This window comes from Pseudophryne corroboree, chromosome 4 (assembly GCF_028390025.1).
Source record: "Pseudophryne corroboree isolate aPseCor3 chromosome 4, aPseCor3.hap2, whole genome shotgun sequence".
In the NCBI taxonomy this organism is placed as follows: Eukaryota; Metazoa; Chordata; class Amphibia; order Anura; family Myobatrachidae; genus Pseudophryne; species Pseudophryne corroboree.
This window is the reverse complement of record NC_086447.1, coordinates 739,896,288-739,920,573: the sequence shown is the minus strand read 5'-3', so window position 1 is coordinate 739,920,573 and position 24,286 is coordinate 739,896,288. Positions and strand designations below refer to the sequence as shown.

The 24,286-nt window shown below is 46.5% G+C and overlaps 1 protein-coding gene across 4 annotated transcripts in view; it reads right to left on the bottom strand.

Moving 5' to 3' along the window:
- Positions 1 to 24,286, bottom strand: part of ABHD12 (abhydrolase domain containing 12, lysophospholipase) — a 364,140-nt gene that overhangs the window by 14,983 nt on the left and 324,871 nt on the right. For all 4 annotated transcript variants that reach the window (XR_010176161.1, XM_063918120.1, XM_063918117.1 and 1 more), the window contains 3 exons: positions 22,426 to 22,508; positions 20,086 to 20,164; positions 10,297 to 10,424 (listed from right to left, as the gene is read on the bottom strand). Coding sequence is in view for 3 of the 4 variants with exons in the window: in XM_063918120.1 (XP_063774190.1) it covers positions 10,297 to 10,424; positions 20,086 to 20,164; positions 22,426 to 22,508 (290 nt within the window). In the remaining variant the exon portion in view is untranslated. The remainder of the gene's footprint in view (positions 1 to 10,296; positions 10,425 to 20,085; positions 20,165 to 22,425; positions 22,509 to 24,286) is intronic.

The following is a 24,286-nucleotide window of genomic DNA, read 5'->3' as shown; positions in this document are numbered from 1 at the left end:
GAAATAAAAATACATTTTCCAAAAAGTTAGTGGTTTCCATATGTTTTATTTCTGAAGGAGGCCACCCAGTCTTTTACTCATAAATATTTGTATACATTACTTGCTATATAAAACAATGCGCCTGATTCAGATGTGGTTGGAGTTGCTATCACTGCTGCTTCCTTGGAAGCGACAGTGATACAAGAAGGAGTTGTCTACTACGGGAGGAGGCATCTGCATGTAATAGTGATACCACCTGCGACTTAGGATGAGGCATCGGATCGCACAGTCACCATAGGCTGCCTTTGCCACGCAAGCCACCAGTCGCAGAGGCCATAGAATCTCCATCCAACGAGATTCCCTCCACCTAAGTGGTGGCGACCCACCTCTGTTTTCAAAAACGGGAGCCGTCGCTGCCCCCTCCCTGCCTCCCAGACGGCAGCAGGCTATCAATGTGCAAAGTACCGATAATCGGCACAGGGCACAACTCCAACCACATCTGAATTAGGCCTAATGTGTCAGGTTAACAGATGTCTGAGCACGCGTCTATGAAATTATCAAGCAATATATTTTACAATAATATGAAGAAGCCAAGGAAAGATGGAAAAATCTCCAAAAGGCATCAAATTACAGATTAGATATTCTTATAACATGTCAAAAAAAGTTTGATTTTATTTCCATCATTTACACTTTCAAAAGAACAGAAAACAAAAAATGGTGTCTGCAAAAGTTTGGCCACCCTGCAGAGTTAATACCTTGTACTGCCCCCTTTGGACAGCTGAATCCTGGCAGTGTCATGCATTGTTCTCAATCATCATCTGGAAAGCCCAGACTCATCTGACCTTGCTCCAACAATCAGCACCATGGGTTCCTCTAAGCCAGGGGTTCTCAAAGTCGGTCCTCAGGACCCCACACAGTGCATGTTTTGCAGGTAACCCAGCAAGTGCACAGGTGTATTAATTACTCACAGACACATTTTAAAAGGTCCACAGGTGGAGCTAATTATTTCACTTGTGATCCTGTGAGGAGACCTGCAAAATATGCACTGTGTGGGGTCCTGAGGACCGAGTTTGAGAACCTGTGCTCTAAGCAGTTGTGTAGAACACTGAAACTGAGAATAGTTGACGCTCACAAAGCAGGAGAAGGCTATAAGAAGATAGCAAAGCGTTATCAGAGGCCCATATCCTCTGTTCGGAATGTAATTAAGAAATGGCAGTCATCAGGAACAGTGGAAATTAAAGCAAGATCTGGAAGACCAAGAAAAATATCAGACAGAACAGCTCGCAGGATTATGAGAAAAGCAAGTCAAAATCCACATTTGACTGCACGATCCCTCCAGGAAGATCTGGCAGACACTGGAGTTGTGGTACACTATTCCACTATAAAGAGATACTTGTACAAATATGGTCTTCATGGAAGAGTCATCAGAAGAAAACCTCTTCTACGTCCTCATCACAAAAATCAGAGTTTGAAGTTTGCAAATGAACATATAGACAAGCCTGATGCACTTTGGAATAAAGTTCTGTGGACCGATGAGGTTAAAATAGAACTTTTTGGCCGGAATAAGCAAAGGTACGTTTGGAGAAGGAAGGGCACAGAATTTAATAAAAAGAACCTCTGTCCAACTGTTAAGCATGGGGGTGGATCAATCATGCTTTGGGGTTGTATTGCAGCCAGTGGCACAGGGAACATTTCATGAGTAGAAGGAAAAATGGATTCAATAAGATTCCAGCAAATTTTGGACGCTAGTTAAAGAGAGGCTGGCTTCTACAAATGGATAAAGATCCTAAACACACCTCAAAATCCACGGTGGATTACATCAAGAGGTGTAAACTGAAGGTTTTGCCATGGCCTTCACAATCTCCTGACCTATGGATAGACCTTAAAAGAGCAGTGCGTCACAGACAGCCCAGGAATCTCAAAGAACTAGAAGACTTTTGTAAGGAAGAATGGGCGAAGATACCTCAAATAAGAATTGAAAGACTCTTGGCTGGCTACAAAAAGCGTTTACAAGCTGTGATACTTGCCAAAGGGGGCAGTACAAGGTATTAACTCTGCAGAGTGCCCAAACTTTTGCAGACGCCATTTTTTGTTTTCTGTTCTTTTGAAAATGTAAATGATGGAAATAAAATCAAACTTTTTTTGACATGTTATAAGAATGTCTAATCTGAAATTTGATGCCTTTTGGAGATTTTTCCATCTTTCCTTGGCTTCATTTTGCACATTAAAATGAATTTTTGCCTGGGGTGCCCAAACTTTCAATCCCCACTGTAAGACTTTATGTGAAGCGTTTGCAGGCTAGCTGCCTATTGTTAGAAATGAGGTAGTGCCCTGGAAGAGGGCTAGGCTGTTAATTATTTTCTATTACTTTATGCTGGCAACATTAAAGCATCGTTTATTTATGAAAACCCAAAAAAGCTGCATGGTGACCCTTATGTGAACACCCAAATACTGTACCACTGACTACTCTACTGAGCAAAATATGAGGTCCCAGTACAAAGGCACACAGAGACTCAAGAACTCACTACAACGGCACGCTGACCCTCAGGGTTCCAGTAAATGGCAAACAGACACTCAGGGTTCCAGTACATGGCACGCTGATACTCAGGGTTCCAGTACATGGCACGCTGATACTCAGGGTTCCAGTACATGGCACGCTGACACTCAGGGTTCCAGTACATGGCACACTGACACTCAGGGTTTCAGTACATGGCACACTGACATTCAGGGTTTCAGTACATGGCACACTGACACTCAGGGTTCCAACTAAAAAAAGATTAAGACCCACACTACTAGATTAAAAAAAACAAAAAACTTATTGCTGTCTCTGATGTAGGTGGACCTGCCTTTGTGCTGAACAAGCGGCCAATTAAGGTAAGTGTACACAAGTACCGATCGGCTGCTTGATATGTCATGCATTAGAATTTGCACGTCCAGCTGTGGTGTCAGCCTCTGCAGTAAGCACATGGCACGATGCACCGATATAGCTGCAGATATATTGCCAATTTGCTGCGCTGCAGGGCTGATGCAATATGTCTGTGAATGACATAATTTGCAAACATATCGCTGGTACACACCTGTCGACGCGCCCATGACATATCGCCCATTGAAATGAACGGCTGATTTATCGGCCAGTGTGTACCCAAGCATAACGCACTCACTAATAGTGCTCTTAATTATCGCTTATTCTGGGAGCACCGACATCTCTTTATAGTGAACAGCAAAAGGCCACATGCAATCCACCTGACCTCTCTATATGTGCCAGTGTATACTAGGGGATTATACAGTGCATCCAAAAAGTATTCACAGCGCTTCACTTTTTCCACATTTTGTTATGTTACAGGCTTATTCCAAAATTAAATCAATTCATTTTTCCCCTCAAAACTCTACACACAATGCATTCATCTTTCCCTCTATCCTGAGTCCTGACTAGTCTCCAAGTTCCTGCCACTGAAAAATATCCCCAACATCCAGACAGCATGATGCTGCCACCGCCATGCTTCACTGTAGGAATGGTATTGACCTGGTGATGAGCGGTGTCTGGTTTCCTCCAAACACCCAAAGAGTTCAATCTTTGTCTCATCAGACCAGAGAATTTTGTTTCTCATGGTCTGAGAGTCCTTCAGGCAGGCAGACTACTATGTGCTTTTTACTAAGGAGTGGCTTCCGTCTGGCCACTCTACCATATAGGCCTGATTGGTGGAATGCTGCAGAGATGGTTGTCCTTCTCTGGAATGCTGTAGTTCTGGCAGAGTGACCATCGGGTTCTTGGTCACCTCCCTGACTAGGGCCCTTCTCCCCTGATCGCTCAGTTTAGACGGCCGCCAGCTCTAGGAAGAGTCCTGGTGGTTCCGAACTTCTTCCATATACGGATAATGGAGGCCACTGTGCTCATTGGGACCTTCAAAGCAGCAGATATTTTCTGTACCCTTCCCCAGATTTGTGCCTCGAGACAACCCGTCTCGGAGGTCTAGAGACCATTCCTTTGACTTAATGCTTGGTTTGTCCTCAGACATGCACTGTCAAGTGTGGGTCCTTATATAGACAGGTGTGTGCCTTTCCAAGTAATGTCCAATCAACTGAATTTACTACAGGTGGACTCCAATTAAGCTGTAGGAACATCTCAAGGATAAGCAGTGGAAACGGAATACACCTGAGCTCAATTTTGAGCTTCATGGCAAAGGCTGTGAATACTTACAGTTATGTACAAGTGATTTCTAAATGTTTTATTTTTAATAAATTTGCAAAAATCTCCCAAAAACTTTTTTCACGTGGTCATTATGGGGTATTGTGTGTAGAATTTTGAGGGATAAAAGTAAGATTTTACTTACCGATAAATCTATTTCTCGTAGTCCGTAGTGGATGCTGGGGACTCCGTCAGGACCATGGGGATTAGCGGCTCCGCAGGAGACAGGGCACAAAACTAAAGCTTTAGGATCAGGTGGTGTGTACTGGCTCCTCCCCCTATGACCCTCCTCCAAGCCTCAGTTAGGATACTGTGCCCGGACGAGCGTACACAATAAGGAAGGATATTGAATCCCGGGTAAGACTCATACCAGCCACACCAATCACACCGTATAACTTGTGATCTAAACCCAGTTAACAGTATGACAAACGTAGGAGCCTCTGAACAGACGGCTCACAACAATAACAACCCGATTTTTTTGTAACAATAACTATGTACAAGTATTGCAGACAATCCGCACTTGGGATGGGCGCCCAGCATCCACTACGGACTACGAGAAATAGATTTATCGGTAAGTAAAATCTTATTTTCTCTGACGTCCTAAGTGGATGCTGGGGACTCCGTCAGGACCATGGGGATTATACCAAAGCTCCCAAACGGGCGGGAGAGTGCGGATGACTCTGCAGCACCGAGTGAGAGAACTCCAGGTCCTCCTCAGCCAGGGTGTGCCCCTGACCAAGTAGCAGCTCGGCAAAGTTGTAAAGCCGAGACCCCTCGGGCAGTCGCCCAAGATGAGCCCACCTTCCTTGTGGAATGGGCATTTATATATTTTGGCTGTGGCAGTCCTGCCACAGAATGTGCAAGCTGAATTGTACTACACATTCAACTAGCAATCGTCTGCTTAGAAGCAAGAGCACCCAGTTTTTTGGGTGCATACAGGATAACAGCAAGTCAGTTTTCCTGACTCCAGCCGTCCTGGAAATCTATATTTTCAGGGCCCTGACAACATCTAGCAACTTGGAGTCCTCCAAGTCTCTAGTAGCCGCAGGTACCACAATAAGCTGGTTCAGATGAAACGCTGACACCACCTTAGGGAGAAACTGGGGACGAGTCCGCAGCTCTGCCCTGTCCGAATGGACAATCAGATATGGGCTTTTGTGAGACAAAGCCGCCAATTCTGACACTCGCCTGGCCGAGGCCAGGGCCAACATCATGGTCACTTTCCATGTGAGATATTTCAAATCCACAGATTTGAGCGGTTTAAACCAACGTGATTTGAGGAATCCCAGGACTACGTTGAGATCCCACAGTGCCACTGGAGGCACAAAAGGGGGTTGTATATGCAGTACTCCCTTGTCAAATTTCTGGACTTCAGGAACTGAAGCCAATTCTTTCTGGAAGAAAATCGACAGGGCCGAAATTTGAACCTTAATGGACCCCAATTTGAGGCCCATAGACACTCCTGTTTGCAGGAAATGCAGGAATCGACCGAGTTGAAATTTCTTCGTGGGGCCTTCCTGGCCTCACACCACGCAACATATTTTCGCCACATGTGGTGATAATGTTGTGCGGTCACCTCCTTCCTGGCTTTGACCAGGGTAGGAATGACCTCTTCCGGAATGCCTTTTTTCCCTTAGGATCCGGCGTTCAATCGCCATGCCGTCAAACGCACCCGCGGTAAGTCTTGGAACAGACATGGTACTTGATGAAGCAAGTCCCTTCTTATCGGCAGAGGCCCTGAGTCCTCTGTGAGCATCTCATGAAGTTCCGGGTACCAAGTCCTTCTTGGCCCATCCGGAGCCACGAGTATAGTTCTTACTCCTCTACGTCTTATAATTCTCAGTACCTTTGGTATGAGAAGCAGAGGAGGGAACACATACACCGACTGGTACACCCATGGTGTTACCAGAACGTCCACAGCTATTTCCTGAGGGTCTCTTGACCTGGCGCAATACCTGTCCAGTTTTTTGTTCAGGCGGGACGCCATCATGTCCACCTTTGGTCTTTCCCAACGGTGCACAATCATGTGGAAACAACTTCTCGATGAAGTCCCCACTCTCCCGGGTGGAGGTCGTGCTGAGGAAGTCTGCTTCCCAGTTGTCCACTCCCGGAATGAAAACTGCTGACAGTGCTATCACATGATTTTCCGCCCAGCGAAGAATCCTTGCAGTTTCTGCCATTGTCCTCCTGCTTCTTGTGCCGCCCTGTCTGTTTACGTGGGCGACTGCCGTGATGTTGTCCCACTGGATCAATACCGGCTGACCTTGAAGCAGAGGTCTTGCTAAGCTTAGAGCATTGTAAATTGCTCTTAGCTCCAGTATATTTATGCGGAGAGAAGTCCCCAGACTTGATCACACTCCCTGGAAATTTTTTCCCTGTGTGACTGCTCCCCAGCCTTTCAAGCTGGAATCCGTGGTCACCAGGACCCAGTCCTGAATGCATAACTGTGGCACTTTAGTAGATGAGCACTCTGCAGCCACCACAGAAGAGACACCCTTGTCCTTGGAGACAGGGTTATCCGCTGATGCATCTGAAGATGCGATCCGGACCATTTGTCCAGCAGATCCCACTGAAAAGTTCTTGCGTGAAATCTGCCGAATGGAATCGCTTCGTAAGAAGCCACCATTTTTCCCAGGACCCTTGTGCAATGATGCACTGACACTTTTCCTGGTTTTTGGAGGTTCCTGACTAGCTCGGATAACTCCCTGGCTTTCTCCTCCGGGAGAAACACCTTTTTCTGGACTGTGTCCAGAATCATCCCTAGGGACAGCAGACATGTCGTCGGAGACAGCTGCGATTTTGGAATATTTAGAATCCACCCGTGCTGTCGTAGAACTACTTGAGATAGTGCTACTCTGACCTCCAACTGTTCTCTGGACCTTGCCCTTATCAGGAGATCGTCCAAGTAAGGGATAATTAAGACGCCTTTTCTTTGAAGAAGAATCATCATTTCGGCCATTACCTTGGTAAAGACCCGGGGTGCCGTGGACAATCCAAACGGCAGCGTCTGAAACTGATAGTGACAGTTTTGTACCACGAACCTGAGGTACCCTTTGTGAGAAGGGCAAATTTGGACATGGAGGTAAGCATCCTTGATGTCCAGGGACACCATATAGTCCCCTTCTTCCTGGTTCGCTATCACTGCTCTGAGTGACTCCATTTAGAATAGGTCTCACCGAGCCGTCTGGCTTCAGTACCACAATATAGTGTGGAATAATACCCCTTTACTTGTTGTAGGAGGGGTACTTTGATTATCACCTGCTGGGAATACAGCTTGTGAATTGTTTCCAATACTGCCTCCCTGTCGGAGGTAGACGTTGGTAAAGCAAACTTCAGGAACCTGCGAGGGGGAGACGTCTCGAATTTCCAATCTGTACCCCTGGGATACTACTTGTAGGATCCAGGGGTCCACTTGCGAGTGAGCCCACTGCGTGCTGAAACTCTTGAGACGACCCCCCACCGCACCTGTTTGTGCGGCCCCAGCGTCATGCTGAGGACTTGGCAGAAGCGGTGGAAGGCTTCTGTTCCTGGGAATGGGCTGCCTGCTGCAGTCTTCTTCCCTTACCTCTATCCCTGGGCAGATATTATGGGGACGAAAGGACTGAGGCTGAAAAGACGGTGTCTTTTTCTGCTGAGATGTGACTTGGGGTAAAAAAGGTGGATTTTCTAGCTGTTGCCGTGGCCACCAGGTCCGATGGACCGACCCCAAATAACTCCTCCCCTTTATACGGCAATACTTCCATGTGCCGTTTGGAATCTGCATCACCTGACCACTGTCGTGTCCAGAAACATCGTCTGGCAGATATGGACATCGCACTTACTCTTGATGCCAGAGTTTCGCATATATAGAAATGCATCTTTTAAATGCTCTATAGTCAATAAAATACTGTCCCTGTCAAGGGTATCAATATTTCCAGTCAGGGAATCCGACCAAGCCACCCCAGCGCTGCCCATCCAGGCTGAGGCGATCGCTGGTCGCAGTATAACACCAGTATGTGTGTATATACTTTTTAGGATATTTTCCAACCTCCTTGAGGGCGTCCGTATCTGGAGACGGTAACGCCACTTGTTTTTATAAGCGTGTGAGCGTCTTATCCACCCTAAGGTGTGTTTCCCAACGCGCCATAACTTCTGGCGGGAAAAGGTATACCGCCAATAATTTTCTATCGGGGGAAACCCACGCATCATCACACACTTCATTTAATTTATCTGATTCAGGAAAAACCACATGTAGTTTTTTCACTCCACATAATACCCTTTTTTGTGGTACTTGTAGTATCAGAAATATGTAACATCTCCTTCATTGCCCTTAACAAGTAACGTGTGGCCCTAAAGGAAAATACGTTTGTTTCTTCACCGTCGACACTGGAGTCAGTGTCCGTGTCTGTGTCGACCGACTGAGGTAAAAGGACGTTTTAACGCCCCTGACGGTGTTTTAGACGCCTGGACAGGTACTAATTGGTTTGCCGGCCGTCTCATGTCGTCAACCGACCTTGCAGCGTGTTGACATTATCACGTAATTCCTTAAATAAGCCATCCATTCCGGTGTCGACTCCCTAGAGAGTGACATCACCATTACCGGCAATTGCTCCGCCTCCTCACCAACATCGTCCTCATACATGTCGACACACAAGTACCGACACACAGCACACACACAGGGAATGCTCTGATAGAGGACAGGACCCCACTAGCCCTTTGGGGAGACAGAGGGAGAGTTTGCCAGCACACACCAAAAACGCTATATTATACAGGGACAACCTTTATATAAGTGTTTTTCCCTTATAGCATTTTAATATATATATACATATCGCCAAATAAGTGCCCCCCCTCTCTGTTTTAACCCTGTTTCTGTAGTGCAGTGCAGGGGAGAGCCTGGGAGCCTTCCCACCAGCCTTTCTGTGAGGGAAAATGGCGCTGTGTGCTGAGGAGAATAGGCCCCGCCCCCTTTTCGGCGGGCTTCTTCTCCCGTTTTTCTGAGACCTGGCAGGGGTTAAATACATCCATATAGCCTCCAGGGGCTATATGTGATGTATTTTTAGCCAGAATAAGGTATTATACATTGCTGCCCAGGGCGCCCCCAGCAACGCCCTGCACCCTCCGTGACCGTTGGTGTGAAGTGTGTGACAACAATGGCGCACAGCTGCAGTGCTGTGCGCTACCTTCATGAAGACTGAAAAGCCTTCTGCCGCCGGTTTCTGGACCTTCAATCTTCAGCATCTGCAAGGGGGGTCGGCGGCGCGGCTCCGGGACGAACCCCAGGGTGAGACCTGTGTTCCGACTCCCTCTGGAGCTAATGGTGTCCAGTAGCCTAAGAAGCCAATCCATCCTGCACGCAGGTGAGTTGAACTTCTCTCCCCTAAGTCCCTCGATGCAGTGAGCCTGTTGCCAGCAGGACTCACTGAAAATAAGAAACCTAAAAACTTTTTCTAAGCAGCTCCTTAAGAGAGCCACCTAGATTGCACCCTGCTCGGACGGGCACAAAAACCTAACTGAGGCTTGGAGGAGGGTCATAGGGGGAGGAGCCAGTACACACCACCTGATCCTAAAGCTTTAGTTTTGTGCCCTGTCTCCTGCGGAGCCGCTAATCCCCATGGTCCTGACGGAGTCCCCAGCATCCACTTAGGACGTCAGAGAAATTACATTTATTCCATTCTGGAATAAGGCTGTAACATAACATAATATGGAAAAAGTGAAGCGCTGTGAATACTTTCTGGATGCACTGGAAGTGAAGAATACAAATGGGAATCCACAAAAGGGTGAGATATGAGTGAAGGGACAGGAGCAGCTATACACTTTCATCACACAAGGCTATCATGCACTGGGCTTGTTTTGGGTAAGTGTGACAATGAAGGAAACAGATTCCCACGTTTATGTAAAGCTCAGCGATATCACAGCTGGGGTCAGGCAAAGACAGAACATTGTGTGCTGCCATTAAACACAGAGACTTTGCTGTACTGAAATCCACGATTGGAGGAATTACTGCTGTTTAGAAACTGGACGCTAGGAGCTATGAATATTTTGTATTGAAATGACATAGAAATAAACTCCGAATATCATGAGGATGGGAAGCACAGTGGGCAAAGAATGTTGATGCTGTAAAACTCTAGCATCCCGCATAGTGATCTGCTTACCTCAGTATCTGCCGCAGTTCTGGGCTTCTGTATATGTACTTGTGCCTGTAGCCAAGATCTTTATGGAAAGGGACAAACTGCACTTTAAAATCCCGGAAGCTTCGTGCTGGGGCGGCAATGTTGTAAAGCTGTAGCAATCAGAGAAATAAAACTTTATTTAAAAAACAAAGGCAAATAAATCTAGTGTATACAAGTAGAGGGTTGGGGAGTACTGAGGGCTACATAGCTTCCCAACAGACACTGTGTGTGTGTGTGTGTGTGTGTGTGTGTGTGTGTGTGTGTGTGTGTGTGTGTGTGTGTGTGTGTGTGTGTGTGTGTGTGTGTGTGTGTGTGTGTAATATATTACCATACATGACCATACTGAAGAATATAAATTAAGTGACAAAGCAATGCATGTGGGATGTTTTTGACTGCTGCGTGATGTCCGGTATCTACAATTTACTGTGATTAATGTATGCTCCCCTGAGGGGATAATTTAGCAGTGCTCACAATAAAAGAACATTTATAACAGCAGCCAACTAATTACCAGTGTAAGGATAAATCAGCTGCCATACACAGTGGATATAGCTATTTTGTGTGCTAATGATTGTATGTAGAAAAAACAAAAGCCGTACTATTTCTTGGTTTACAGTTACACAGGCATTAAATGTGGAGGAGAGCACTCAAGCTGTCACCTTGCTGGGCCCCGTTCCTATAGAAACAGAGGTGCGCTCACGGCTCATGTGCGACCTCCAACCCAATGCGGCTTACTGCGCGTTCTTCTTCCTCCGTTCTCAACAGGAGTGGATATGCCCACGAGTGTCCGTTGTGTCCATGAACCTACACCACTTACTACTGTCACCGTTGCTAGTGGAACTACAAGTCCCGCTGCATCTATTCTACAAAGCGCCGACAACGTATGGTATCCTTGTTATCCAGCTGCTGGCTGGATCTACATCATAGTGCATGTACCGGAGTAATGCTGCATTAGCACATCAATCACTGGTTAAGCTGTTCAACGTGTAGACTAACCTCCATCACGCAGAGGCCACCTAGATCAACATAGGTTCTGCAAATATTAAATCCGCTTATAAAACCTTCCCCGAAAAAAATCTTATAAAATAGTAAGATAATAGCTACCGTTTGAGTCATGGACAAAGCTTGCTCAGCCCTAAATATCAGATATTAGAACTATTATGGTAATAATCATAGTACTTAAAATCACATAATACACAAAACACTATTAAAACATTATAAAAGGCCATTTACAATTCTGCAATAATGCTATCCTAAAGAGATGATCTGCTGTCTGGGTGTGGATCATTAGATTTACACGAAAAAGGTCTACAGTCAATAGGTCAACCACAAATGGTCAACATGGGAAAGGTCAACAGGGTCATTAGAATGACATGAAATAGGTAGACAACAGAAAAGGTCAACCGGGTTAAAAGGTCGACACATGAAACGGTCAGCGTGAAAAAAGGTAGACACAACATATTTAAGTACAGGTTGAGTATCCCTTATCCAAACTGCTTGGGACCAGAAGTATTTTGGGTATGGGATTTTTCCGTATCTCCTATATAATAGCCCAGATCTGTGATCTTGTGATTCATTTGCTAACGCTGGGCGGAGTCACAACAGTGGGCGGAGTTAGTCAAATGAGTCACAGATCTGGCCAAATCTATAGGACACTAGGAGCAGCTGCAGAAGCAGATAGTATGGACATGGCACAGGCAGGGGTGCATACCTCCCAGCTTTCTCTCACACACACACACACACACACACACACACACACACACACACACACACACACACACACAGCGAAAAGGGGGCGTGGCTTCACGGGAGGGCCCCGTTTTCGTCAGTGAGGGGGCATGCCCAGCGCTCTGTGAGCTGCTGGCATGCCCCCAGGGGCTGATTATGAGTCCGGGGGGCACAGGGTACTTGAGACAGGGGAGCCCTATCTCATTGCTGTGCCTGCTGTGGGTTGGGGGCGTGGCCTAATCGCGGGCCGCGAGGCCACGCCTCATTATGCAAATTATGGGATTTGTTTTTTTTTTTTTTTTTAATGGAATTTTGGCCCCTCAGCTAGGGCTAAATCCAGAGGAGGTGGTCGCTCCCCCTACACATCCGCACAGGCAGAAGAAAGCAGGGAGACTGCTTCCTCCCTGCAACACCACAGACCTGCCAATACGCAGCAGCGTGTGCTGACTGTAGCACAATGCTGCCGCTGTTGCTGGCAGGACGGGGGAGCTTCTGAGCTGGGACAGAGCTACTCCAGCCAGGGGGCCCCCTAAAACTGTGGGGCCAACGGTACGTACCGCCTGCCCCCCCCCCTTAATCCGGCTCTGCTGCTGGAACCCCCCCTTAATCCGTACCCCCTGATGCCCCCTCTCCCTCTGTCTCCACTATTCACCGCTGCTCTGCTAAGCAGAACAGCGAGTACAGGAGCTTTCCAACTGCTCCCCCCCCCACCGCAGGTCACTGCGACCCGCGGGTGGGACAGCGGGACAGACCCCAAAAAATGGGACTGTCCCACGAAAATTGGGACATTTGGGAGGTATGGGGGTGTGTGAGGGGGTATGCCCTACTTGACCCCCACATCAGCATACTCAGTAGGGTCTCTCTGGCGGGGAGGAGCGTCACATTCTGGCACACTCCACGCTTCTTAGCTGTAGTTTTGTGGGTCACCAGCCGCTGTGCACTTTCCGTACTGCCTCTGTTATCTCCAGCCCCGGCAACCCCACCGCTAGCTGCAGCGCTGCCACCCGCAGTGAGTTGCGCCCAGCTCCTTCACACACTTTAGCCGGCGGGTAGCGCTGCAGAAATCCGCGCTGCTTGCAGGCTCTGACCCCCTCCTCCCTCCAGCATCAGCGTCTCCTGGGAGCTAACCAGTCACTCCCAGTCTCCCCTTACCATAGTGCCCAGCAGCCGTGAGGTCCGCGCCACGTGCATGCTATGACCCCCTCCTCCCTCCAGCCGCAGCATCTCCTGGGGGCTAACCAGTCACTCCCAGTCTCACCTTACCACAGTGCCCGGCAGCTGCGCGAGGTCTGCGGTGTGTGACTGAGGAGGGGGGGAGTGATGCGGACGGGCAGAGGAAGCAGGAATACAGCCTAAGAGAGTCAGCCATGCCAAGTCTCCACCAGCAGCAGATGCCAACAGGTTGGAGTGGAACAGCAGCAGCCAGCAGCAGTGACTCCAGTAAGACACATCTGTCTGTCACCACTGTTCTGTCCCTAATACCAATCTCTCCCGTGCCCTGTGTTCTGTCATGTCCCTGTCACCCCTGGCCTTGACCTGCCACCCTTATCCTGGCCCTTTCACCCTTATCCTGGCCCTTTCACCCTTATCCTGGCCCTGTCACCCTTATGCTGGCCCTGCTACCCCTATCCTGGCCCTGTCACCCCTGTGCTTGCCCTGTCAACCCTATACTGGCCCTGTCACCCCTGTCCTGGTCCTGCCGCCCCTACACTGACCCTGTCACCCCTATCCTGTCCCTGTCATTTCTGTCCTGGCCCCGTCGCCCATGTCCTGGCCCCGTCAGCCCTGTCCTGGCCCCGTTACCCCTGTTCTGACCCTGTCACCCCTGTTCTGACCCTGTCACCCCTGTCCTGGCTCAGTCAACCCTGTTCTGACCCTGTCACCCCTGTCCTGGCCCTGTTACTGCATACCCTCCAACTACCTTTTTGGCAGGTACAGTACCCGCAGCACCTCCAGACCTCTCCCCAATGCACCACACCTCCGCACTTTCCCCTCCACCACATGCGGCACTCCACCCCTCCCCCACATGCTGTGCCTCCAGACCCCCTACACCACCCGCGGCTCCCACTCCTCCGCCCCTTCACCACCCCCAGCAATCTCCAGGCCCCCTCCACCATTCACCCCCCTTATATGTCTCCCCCACACCTGCCCCCCTCCACCCGCAGCATCTGCAGACACCCTCCTCCATCCGCGGTCCCCCCCTCACCCACCCCTCCCCCACCAATGGCACCCCCACACCTGCCCCACCACCACCTGCAGCACCTCCGGACCTCCTTCCCCATCTGCTGCAACACCCGTACCTGCCCCTCCCCTACCCATGGCGCCTATGGACCCCTACCCCACCAGTGGCACTCCCGCCCCTTCCCATCCCACAGCACCTCCGGAACCCTTCACCCATCTGCAACATCCCCACACCTGCCCCTCCCCCACCTGCAGTGCCTCCGGACCCCTCCCCCATCTGCATCCCCCACCCGCAGCACCTCCCAACCCTTCCCCATCCGGGCCCCACCCCCACTTCCGCCCCCCCTCCATCCGCAGCATCTACAGACACCATCCGCAGTACCCCCCGCACCCGCTACATTCTGTACATTGTGGCCTGCAGGTGCTGTTCACGCCGTCGCAAGGGGCTGCGCCTCCTTCACCATCGCACACCCTTTCATTGTGCAATATTTAACCACTAACAAAGGAATGCAGGTGATACTCCATATAACACAAATATTGAACCCCAGAAAGGCATGCAAGGGTTAAGGGGGCGTAACCCCTTGCGACGGTGTGAAGAGCGCCCGTAGGGCGCGATGAAGCACCTAGTTTTGGAATAATTGCATACCATAATGAGATATCATGCCGATGGGTCCCAAGTTTAAGCACAGAATGCATTTATGTTTCATATACACCTTATACACACAGCCTGAAGGTCATTTAATACAATGTTTTTAATCACTTTGTGTATGAAACAAAGTTTGTGTACATTGAGCCATCAGAAAACAAAGGTTTCACTATCTCACTCAAAAATTTCGTATTTCGGAATATTTGGATATGGTATACTCAACCTGTATTTTGGTGTAGTTTTTGCCATCAAAGCACATACAGCCCCAATTAGTGTACAGTGTCCCCTCGCATGGCTTGCTTCAATCACCATGCTTCTGGCAGGTTACTTATTCCCAATTGTAATCCACGTGGATGCTAGAGTATGAAAAAGCTGAGTAAAATGCAAAACCTCCCCCCCAAAAAACTGTCGACCATATATGTATCGACCATTGAGGCGTCTGATTAGCTCCAAATTTATTCTGCAGCAGGACAATGACCCCAAACATACAGCCATTGTCATTAAGAACTATCTTCAATGTAAAGAAAAACAAGAAATCCTGGAAGTGATGATATGGCCCTCACAGAGTCCTGATCTCAACATCATCGAGTCTGTCTGGGATAACATAGAGACAAAAGGATTTTAGCAAGCCTCTATCCACAGAACACCGGTGGTTAGCTCTCCAAGATGTTTGGAACAACCTCCCTGCAGAGTTCCTTGAAAAGCTGTGTGCAAGTGTACCTAGAAGAGTTGATGCTGGTTTGAAGGCAAAGGGTGGTCACACCAAATCCTTACTGATTTAGGTTTCTGTTCATTCACTTTGCATTTTGTTAATGGATAAAAATAAGCTATTAAAATTTCTATTTTTGAAAGCCTTCTTACTTTGCAGCATTTTATACACACCCGTCTACAGTACTGTGTGTGTGTGTATATATATATATATACACACACACATACACATATACTGTATACATACATATACACACACACACACCTCTTTCGTTTCCTCCCCCTCGTATACTGTATACCGGTGTTAGCCTGAATATTTTAATGATCATTGTATGTGCATAAAGGCTGTATCTTTTTATTTTTTTATTTTAAATGAGGTCAATTGCATATATTTCACTTGTTTATACGTCCATCTTTAAAGAGTTTTGTGTAGAATATATCAATCTGTGTTAATACTAGGAGTGCACTAGGGCTACTTTTTCCTTTGCACAAATTTTCACATCTAGTAGGGATTGAGGATTACTCTACCTCACCCACAGCTGCAGACCAGTACGACATGTACCCCCACAGGGAGCGCAGTCTGTCCAAAACCTTGTTTACTCTAAGCTCCACTGGCCAAATATTCTCTGCAAAGCACTGTGTGTGTGCGCTATGTAAATAACTGGTAAAAAACATCATTTCCATAGCAGTTTCTAATACTTTAAATTTCGTATCGCTTCTGTGAAGGCAGCATAGAAGGCAGTTTATATGCCATTGTGTATTTTAGAATAAAAACATTTTTTTGTGGAGTTTTCTGAGGCGATTATGTCACACAATTGAGGTGAGCAATTTACGTCAGTACTATATTCAATGTTTGATTGCACACCGTGCACACTACTGGATGCGTTTGTTTCCAAACATGTTTCACTCAAGACATCCTCAAGGGTTATCTATAGCACATGTACACATACCCATGGAGGCCATCCAGCAAAATGATAAAAGCACATTTCTCACAGACGCTGGGGAATGTACGGTCATTTCTGTACCTAATTATGTTGAACACCACATACACAGTGTGCCCTGTGTGTGTCTTCTGTGTGTGTTTTCTGGCCACAACTTCAGATAACTAGAAGTGGAATCTAGAAGACATGCTGCAGACAAACCACAACGGATTGCTTGTCACTGTGTGTATCCCCCTGTGGCAGGAATGCATAGAATTACCAGTTTATGGTACTGAACTTTGTTACAGCAATAGGGCCAATGCCGCCTCCAAACGGCGGCACACAAATTCACAGTGTAGGCTCGGGCATGTCGAGAAATTGGTCGCGAAATGCCTGCTTTTTGTAGCCACCTCCAAACGCTCACTACCTGTCACTCACTTACAACTCATCACTGCATCCGCCATCGCTAATTATCGCTGTTAGTATGTAATGTGATTGTGGTGTATGCACAGTACAAAATAAATAAAACTACAGCATCCATCCGTGAATCAGGCCCTATATATCTTTGTGCTGGTATATTATCCATACCAAGTCTGGAAGCTAAGGGACCACATCATATCACCTGATCTTCAATCTCCAGGGTATTCCTGATTTAGATCTGTTCAGTCACAAAACCACTAAATTATTTACATGTGCTTGGAGTGTTTGTATACTTTAGATGACTAACCATGTGCACTTTATAAGGGAAAGTGCATTTATAAAAAATAAAAATAAAATAAAAACACTACTGTGGTTTAAATAACAAACAATACATTACAAAAGTACCAACGTAACATAAAATAAAGACAGTCTTGTTTGCCGAAAAGTTGCTCTACAGCACAGGTTCTCAAACTCGGTCCTCAGGACCCCACACAGTGCATGTTTTGCAGGTCTCCTCACAGAATCGCAAGTGAAATAATTAGCTCCACCTGTGGACCTTTTAAAATGTGTCAGTGAGTAATTAATACACCTGTGCACTTGTTGGGTTACCTGCAAAACATGCACTGTGTGGGGTCCTGAGGACCGAGTTTGAGAACCACTGCTCTACAGTGAAGAGTATTTTAGTAGAGCATAGGTTCTTAAACTCGGTCCTCAGGACTCCAAACTGTTCATGTTTTCCAGGTCTCCTCACAGAATCACAAGTGAAATAATTAGGTTCACCTGTGGATCGTCTAAAGTGCGTCAGTGAGTTTGTATATGTATAAGTTAAATGTTTAGGTAATTTACAAAACTACATTGTGTGTATAGAGAGATATATTTGTGTTTAACTGTAAGATGGTAAGACATTGTGTAGGAGACAGGTTTGTAGTAAAAAGCACACAGTTACTGGTATGTGCAGGGCTGTGTTTAAAATGCGGAGTCGGAAATTAGCAAATGGATGATATCTGGCTTTTGTTGTGTTATACTGCAGACCGGAGACAATTACAACACAACATCAATTGAATTACAAAGTCCCTATTGTTCATGAGAACACCTGTGGTAAACAAATGTATTTACACTCCAAATAATCAAAAGGAAAACCTTTGATGGACTAAGAAATAGCAGACTCTATGGGGTATATTCAATTAGGGTCGGATCCATTCCGACATGCATTTGTCGGAATGGATCCGACAAGGGCTATTCAAAGCCCATCTCAATTCGACTTTAAAAAAGTCGAGCTGAGATGAGGGACCGGAGAGGGGGGAGGGCAGCGGGCAGACGGGGGCCAGCCGCGCTGCAGGAGGATGTGGCACAGCCACCACACCTCACAGCAGCGTTTACTCGGCTCCAGCAAGCTGGACCTCACTTGCTGGAGCCTGGTGGACGCTGCCATGAGCGGCGGCTATGACACATCCTCCTGCAGCGCTGTGCTGTCCCCCGTCTGCCCGCGGCTCTCCCCCCTCTCAGTTCGACCTTTTTTTAAGTCGAACCGAGATGGTCGGAAACGGGGCCAAAATCTGTCGAATTTGGCCGTTTCCCTCAGAAGCACATGAATCGGCAGCTATACCGCCGATTCACGTACTATTCGACAAGTCGAATTACCCGACTTGTCGAATAAAAATGCTGGGGACTGAATAGGTTGGATCCCCTTCTGACCTGAAAAAGTCGAAAACTGCCGTCTTTTCGACAAGACGGCAGTTTCAACCTTAATTGACTATACCCCTATGACTCCAGAATACATCCTCTGCTCGTCACCTTGAGGCAGAACAATTGGACATGTTTTACGACACTTTGGAATCTGGCAGTTATCAGTTACAAGGGAACCAATAGGAATATGCCAGGATGAAATTGTATGAATGTACAGAAGTTCAGTCAGTCAGTTAGTTGGTTGGCAGGAGGAGAGAGAACAGGAAATGAAGCAGGAGATGCAGACGGAAGCTTGGTGCAGGAGGAGAAAGGAAAAGGATCTTTAGGACGATAACTTGCAAGTATAAACTTTATGTAATTAATCGTCTAAGTTTGTTAAATTGTTTCATGTTATATAATTAAGGAAGCATAAATATTATTAGTATATATATCACTACTGTGTATATCTTATTCTGTACGATTTGATTTGCCTGTAAATAAACCAATCAGTATAATCAGAGCTGTAACTCCTTGTTTGAACTCATCAGCCACCTAGTTGGTAAGCCTGACAGAATATATTTGCAGATATATATGATCAACGGATATATTATAAAATATACACATATTATTGAAGAGACCCCTTTTCAATGATTGGCACCCCTGATATAAAAATATAATATAAGATTACTCAACAGTACACACTAGAGAGATGTGTGTTGAGCGATCTATCAGTCACCGCTCAGCACAAATCTCTCCTCCCACTCTGCACAGCGCGATGTTTGCTGGGCGAGGGGGGCGATCACTTCACACAGCGCTGCATGCAGGCTCAATCTAGAACCGGCGATAGCGCTATCGCTGCTGGGCATGCACACGAGAGATCCCTGCTTAAAATCTATGCAATTTAGTCAGATTGCTTAGATTTTAAGCAGGGATCTCTCTGTGTGTACCCCCCTTAACTGTTCAAAAAATGCTATCCTATTACCCTTGTAAGTGTGACCAGTTGGCTGAAATGCAAGGTCGTGTCTGTACTGGTAATGAGCCAGTTCACCATAGAAAGGTTGCACAAGGCATGCTTTGCGTGAAAGGTCCTAGAAGGCCCATTATATAAAAAGAAAGGTGCAACGAAGAATGGAAAAATGAATAAATGATTGTCCTGCACATAGGGTGACGGTGGGTGGGCTTCTACCATCTGTTTCACTATGTTAACATATCGCAACTGATTATTTGAACAGACGTCCGGCACACAAACCTATATAATCTTTAGATTGCTGGATAGTAGATCAGTAACATAACCCATGTGCAACCCTGGACAGAATTTTGGGCGATGAAAGTTTGACATGATCTGCATCATATAGCATATACAGATCTACATATAGGATAAATACAAGATAAATAAGGCTAATTCACGAATAATATCAAACTTAATAAATGTAAACTTAGATAGTAAGTGCAAAGGAATATGCTGGTGCGATATAAGTAACTGTTAATAAATAATAGGTACTGTACCTTCCGTCCTAGATGGAATGGGATCACAGGGTCATCTTCTGCATGTAGAATGAGCAGCGGGCAGGAAATGTATTTCACACTGGAACATTAGAAATGATTAGTACTGAATATAGCTAGTGCTCTCTGTTTAATGAGTTGATGTTTGAAACTATTTTTTTTATTCCAGAATAATAACAACCCGGGTGTTGAAGAGTGCACTTGTGTGTTTCTTGCTTTTTCCCCAAGAGTTTTGGTGGTTTGAAGAGAATTAAATCAAATGTGCATTATAATAGCATAATTAGGTATAGAAACTGCACTGCAATATCAGAATCTTCAAAATGCATTTATCTTACAATACGTTTAAAGAGAGAGTGTAGAATCTGTGGGATAAACACTTGCCGAATCCCTGCACATCATTAATTGGGCCCAGAGGAGTGGAGCCTCTCCTTATGCAGTTTGGCAAATAGAAGGCAATTGACAGAACTGATTGTGCATTCATGGAATGTGCTCTAGGGTTTGGGCCCCACATACAGTATCTCATTGGGTTCAATGGGCCTTTTATCACAGGAGGACAGAATATTGCTGATTATCTCTGAACTAGAGGTGCACACATGCAGCGTGAGAGGCAAGCAGACATTAAAAGACTCTTGGGAAAGGAGACAATTTAGAGATCTATTTAAATTAGCATCAGGCGGTCCGAGGCATTAAGTATTGCCTTATATGTGGCTGCTGTTTTAACCCAGGTGTTCATTTTTAAATGGGCTACTTTGCACAGAAAATACTTCTTACACAATGGGCTACTTGGCACAGAAAATACTTCTTACACAATGTGTGGATAAAATGAGGTTCATTTGAATTATTAAGCTGAAAACTCCAGAGGGAATAAATGAATTGTGCTTTGCATCCAAAAAATTAAGCAACATTAATTTATTAATAATTAACATTCTCCCACACACATCTGTAAATCTGATAAATACAAATAGGCCCAAATAGTACCTGTCTGTATATTGTATGAATGCATATGTACCTATGCATATGTACCGTATATATGTACACATTATATAAAATGTGTATACCTATGTATGTGTATCTATATTTATGCATACCTACAGTATGTATGAGTGTATGTTAGTACCTGCTGTATGTATATTGCCATATTATCATTACATTTTATTTGTAAGGCGCCACAAGTGTTTTGCAGCGCCGTACAAAGGACAGTACAGGGAGACAAAACTTAACCTTACAGTAAATAAATAACAAAAAGAGAGTACAAGTAACAAAGAGCACCACCATTCTCAAAACATAATACAGCTTAGATGTAAGTAGCGAGTGAGTGATCAGCATACTACTAGGAGCTGGCGGCCATAGATAAGAGATGAGCCTTTACCAACACGAGAAAAAGCGGGCAAAGATGGTCGCGGAGTAGGAAAGGGTTTTGACAAGAAGAAGAAAGAGGGCCTTGCTGTGAGGAGCTAACAATCTAGTAGTGTAGGGAACGAGTAGGGTGTGAGGGGTCAATGCTGTAGTGTAGGGGTAGAGGGGTCTGGAATGTTGTGTAGACTATTGAGGGGTCAGACGGGTGAGGGTCCTGGTATCTCCAATGCAGTACTTTGTTAGTGAATACCAGCAGGCAGGAGGACAAGGCATGCAGCATGATCCTCTACACGTAAGTACTAAACCCCCTCCTTCCCACTTCTCCTTATACTAGCCCACATGCTCCTTCTCTCCCAGAGCTGTCCTACTGGCCAAAGGGTCATCTTAGGTGTCAAAACAGGGATGGGCTACCTTGGGTAGTGTCAGGCCCCGCTCTGCTGTTCTGACCCCCATCAGCTCAAAACCACTCCCTAACAACCACTTCTTCCCTCACCGCGCTACCCATCGCTCCCGCATTGTCCAGGATGGCCGTTTCAAAATCTTGGGGCCCACAAAGGTCTAGTTACACCCCTGCCAGCTCTCCTTGCATTTGAACATGATCTGAATGGTATGGTGCTATCACACTAGTGATAATATGCCTGTTGATCTTGCACCTGTGGAATTAGAATCTATTCATAAAATTGAATTTTCCATATTTTATGTAATGATGTGGTGTGCGTTTATAGATGCTTATGTATAACTGCAAAAATAAACAATTAACTAAAAGTTGTCATTTTTATGGTACATATTAATATAGGACAAAAACATTTAATATCTGTGCAAGCCATATAGTCCTAGCATACTGTACCAGGTATTATAACAGGGGGATTCTAGTAAAAGTGTAGGTGTAACAGTCTGAATCATACAGCTGGTTATGACATGTCTGTAAGGTTGCTTGTTATTGCGCTAGATGCACTATAAAGCATGGGTACCAAGTGTACAACTTACTTTTCATCATTGGCAAATTTTATACCACTTGCTGTGATGGGATCAAGGAAGAACCAGTCAAAGCCAGGAAAGTACCTGTAAATCTACATAAAACACAAATTATGTTAGCAGAGGGACCATACCGAGCCAGTAAGTAACATGTAGTGTTAGGATAATTCATGCTGCATGATTTGCATGTAACAGGAAAAGTACAATATGCACCTTGGTTAGACTGTAACAATTTGTCATGGCCTTTGAACATATGTCTCAACATCCTCAAATTAACATTTTCTCCTAAGATTCTGTACCACGTACAGACATTGCCTATCCTGACGCCACAAGGCTGGCTGCACAATGTTCACACTGTGATAAGGCACTTTATCTGTGGTGGCAGATAACCTCATCTGTAAATCTGGTGATGCTCATTATATGAAACATTGCCCCGTGGGACCTTACTTAAATTCCATCACTCCATCATTGCTGCCACCATTACCTTCTGGAGGAATCTCAGAAGCACAAAGACAATTTTATCAATGGTTTCCCCTTATCGTTCCTCTCAAATTATAATTTTCCTCTGTGTGTTAAGGCTCCTACACATTTGGCGATCCGCCGCCGAGCTGCCCGACGGCGGATACGGCTGACCCGGCGGGGTGGGGGGGCAGTGACGGGAGGAGTGAAGTTTCTACACTCCCCCCATCACCCAGCTCCATAGCAGTGCATGCTAATATGGACAATCTCGTCCAAAGCGGCCTGCATGCATAAGCGACTGGGCACGAACGATGAACTTCGTTCATCGTTGGTTCCTACTAGGGAGGCCAATCCCGGGATCGGCGGGATCCCGGGATTTGGGCCCAAAAATGCCGGGATTTGAATCCCGGGATTGGAGCATCCAATCCCGGTATTGACGGGATTATACTGCGCATGCGCTGCGGCGGGAGGGTGGGTGTGTAAGTAATAGTATATACTAATATTAGGCGGGCGGCAGCCATGAACAAGTTGAACGCGGCGGCACTTCAAATGTAGCGCCGGCCGCCAGCCAATCAGAGCGCTGGCGGGCCGCCAGCCAATCAGGGAAGCTGCAGCCAATCAGGAGTGACTGCTGCGGCCGCTTCCCTGATTGGCTGCCGGTCCGCCAGCTCTGGTTGGCTGACGGCCGGCGCTTCATTTGAAATGCCGCCGCGTTCAGTGTGTTAATGGTTGTCGCCCGCCTAATAGTAAGTACTATTACTTACACCCACCCTCTCTCCCTCCCTCCGTGCATTCAGTGGTGCTCCCTACAGCCTTCCTCCTTCCCTGCTGCGACCTACACCCTCTCCCTCCTGAGTCCCGCACCGCTACCTACACCCTCCCTACCTCCCGACCGCTACCTACACCCTCCCTACCTCCCGCACCGCTACCTACACCCTAACCTCCCGCACCGCTACCTACACCCTCCCTCCACCGCTGCTCCCTATAACTTTCTCTGATCCCTACTGCAATCCTGGGATCCCGGGATTGACCGTTTTTCAATCCCGAATCCCGGGATTGAAAAAACGGCCCGGGATTGGCCTCCCTAGTTCCTACACACTAAACGATATGAAGGCGTTCTCGTTCATTAATGAACGAGAACGTTCATATTGTTTATTAAGATCTATTAGTGTGTAAATCTCCAAGTGTTCAAACAATAGCTAGTTACGGGCGGGCAGTGTTTCTGGTTGGACAGCCGGTGGACGCTAAGGAAGTAAGCCCTTTTAAAAGACCTCATCAAGTGAACCTCCCCAATATGAAGGAATGAAGATACCTACAGATCTGTAGTTTCTTAAGCATAAAAGGTATGCTTAGTGAGTTTTGCAGAAACTTTACCCCTTTTAACAATTGCAATCGGGCATTCGCACCCCAATAT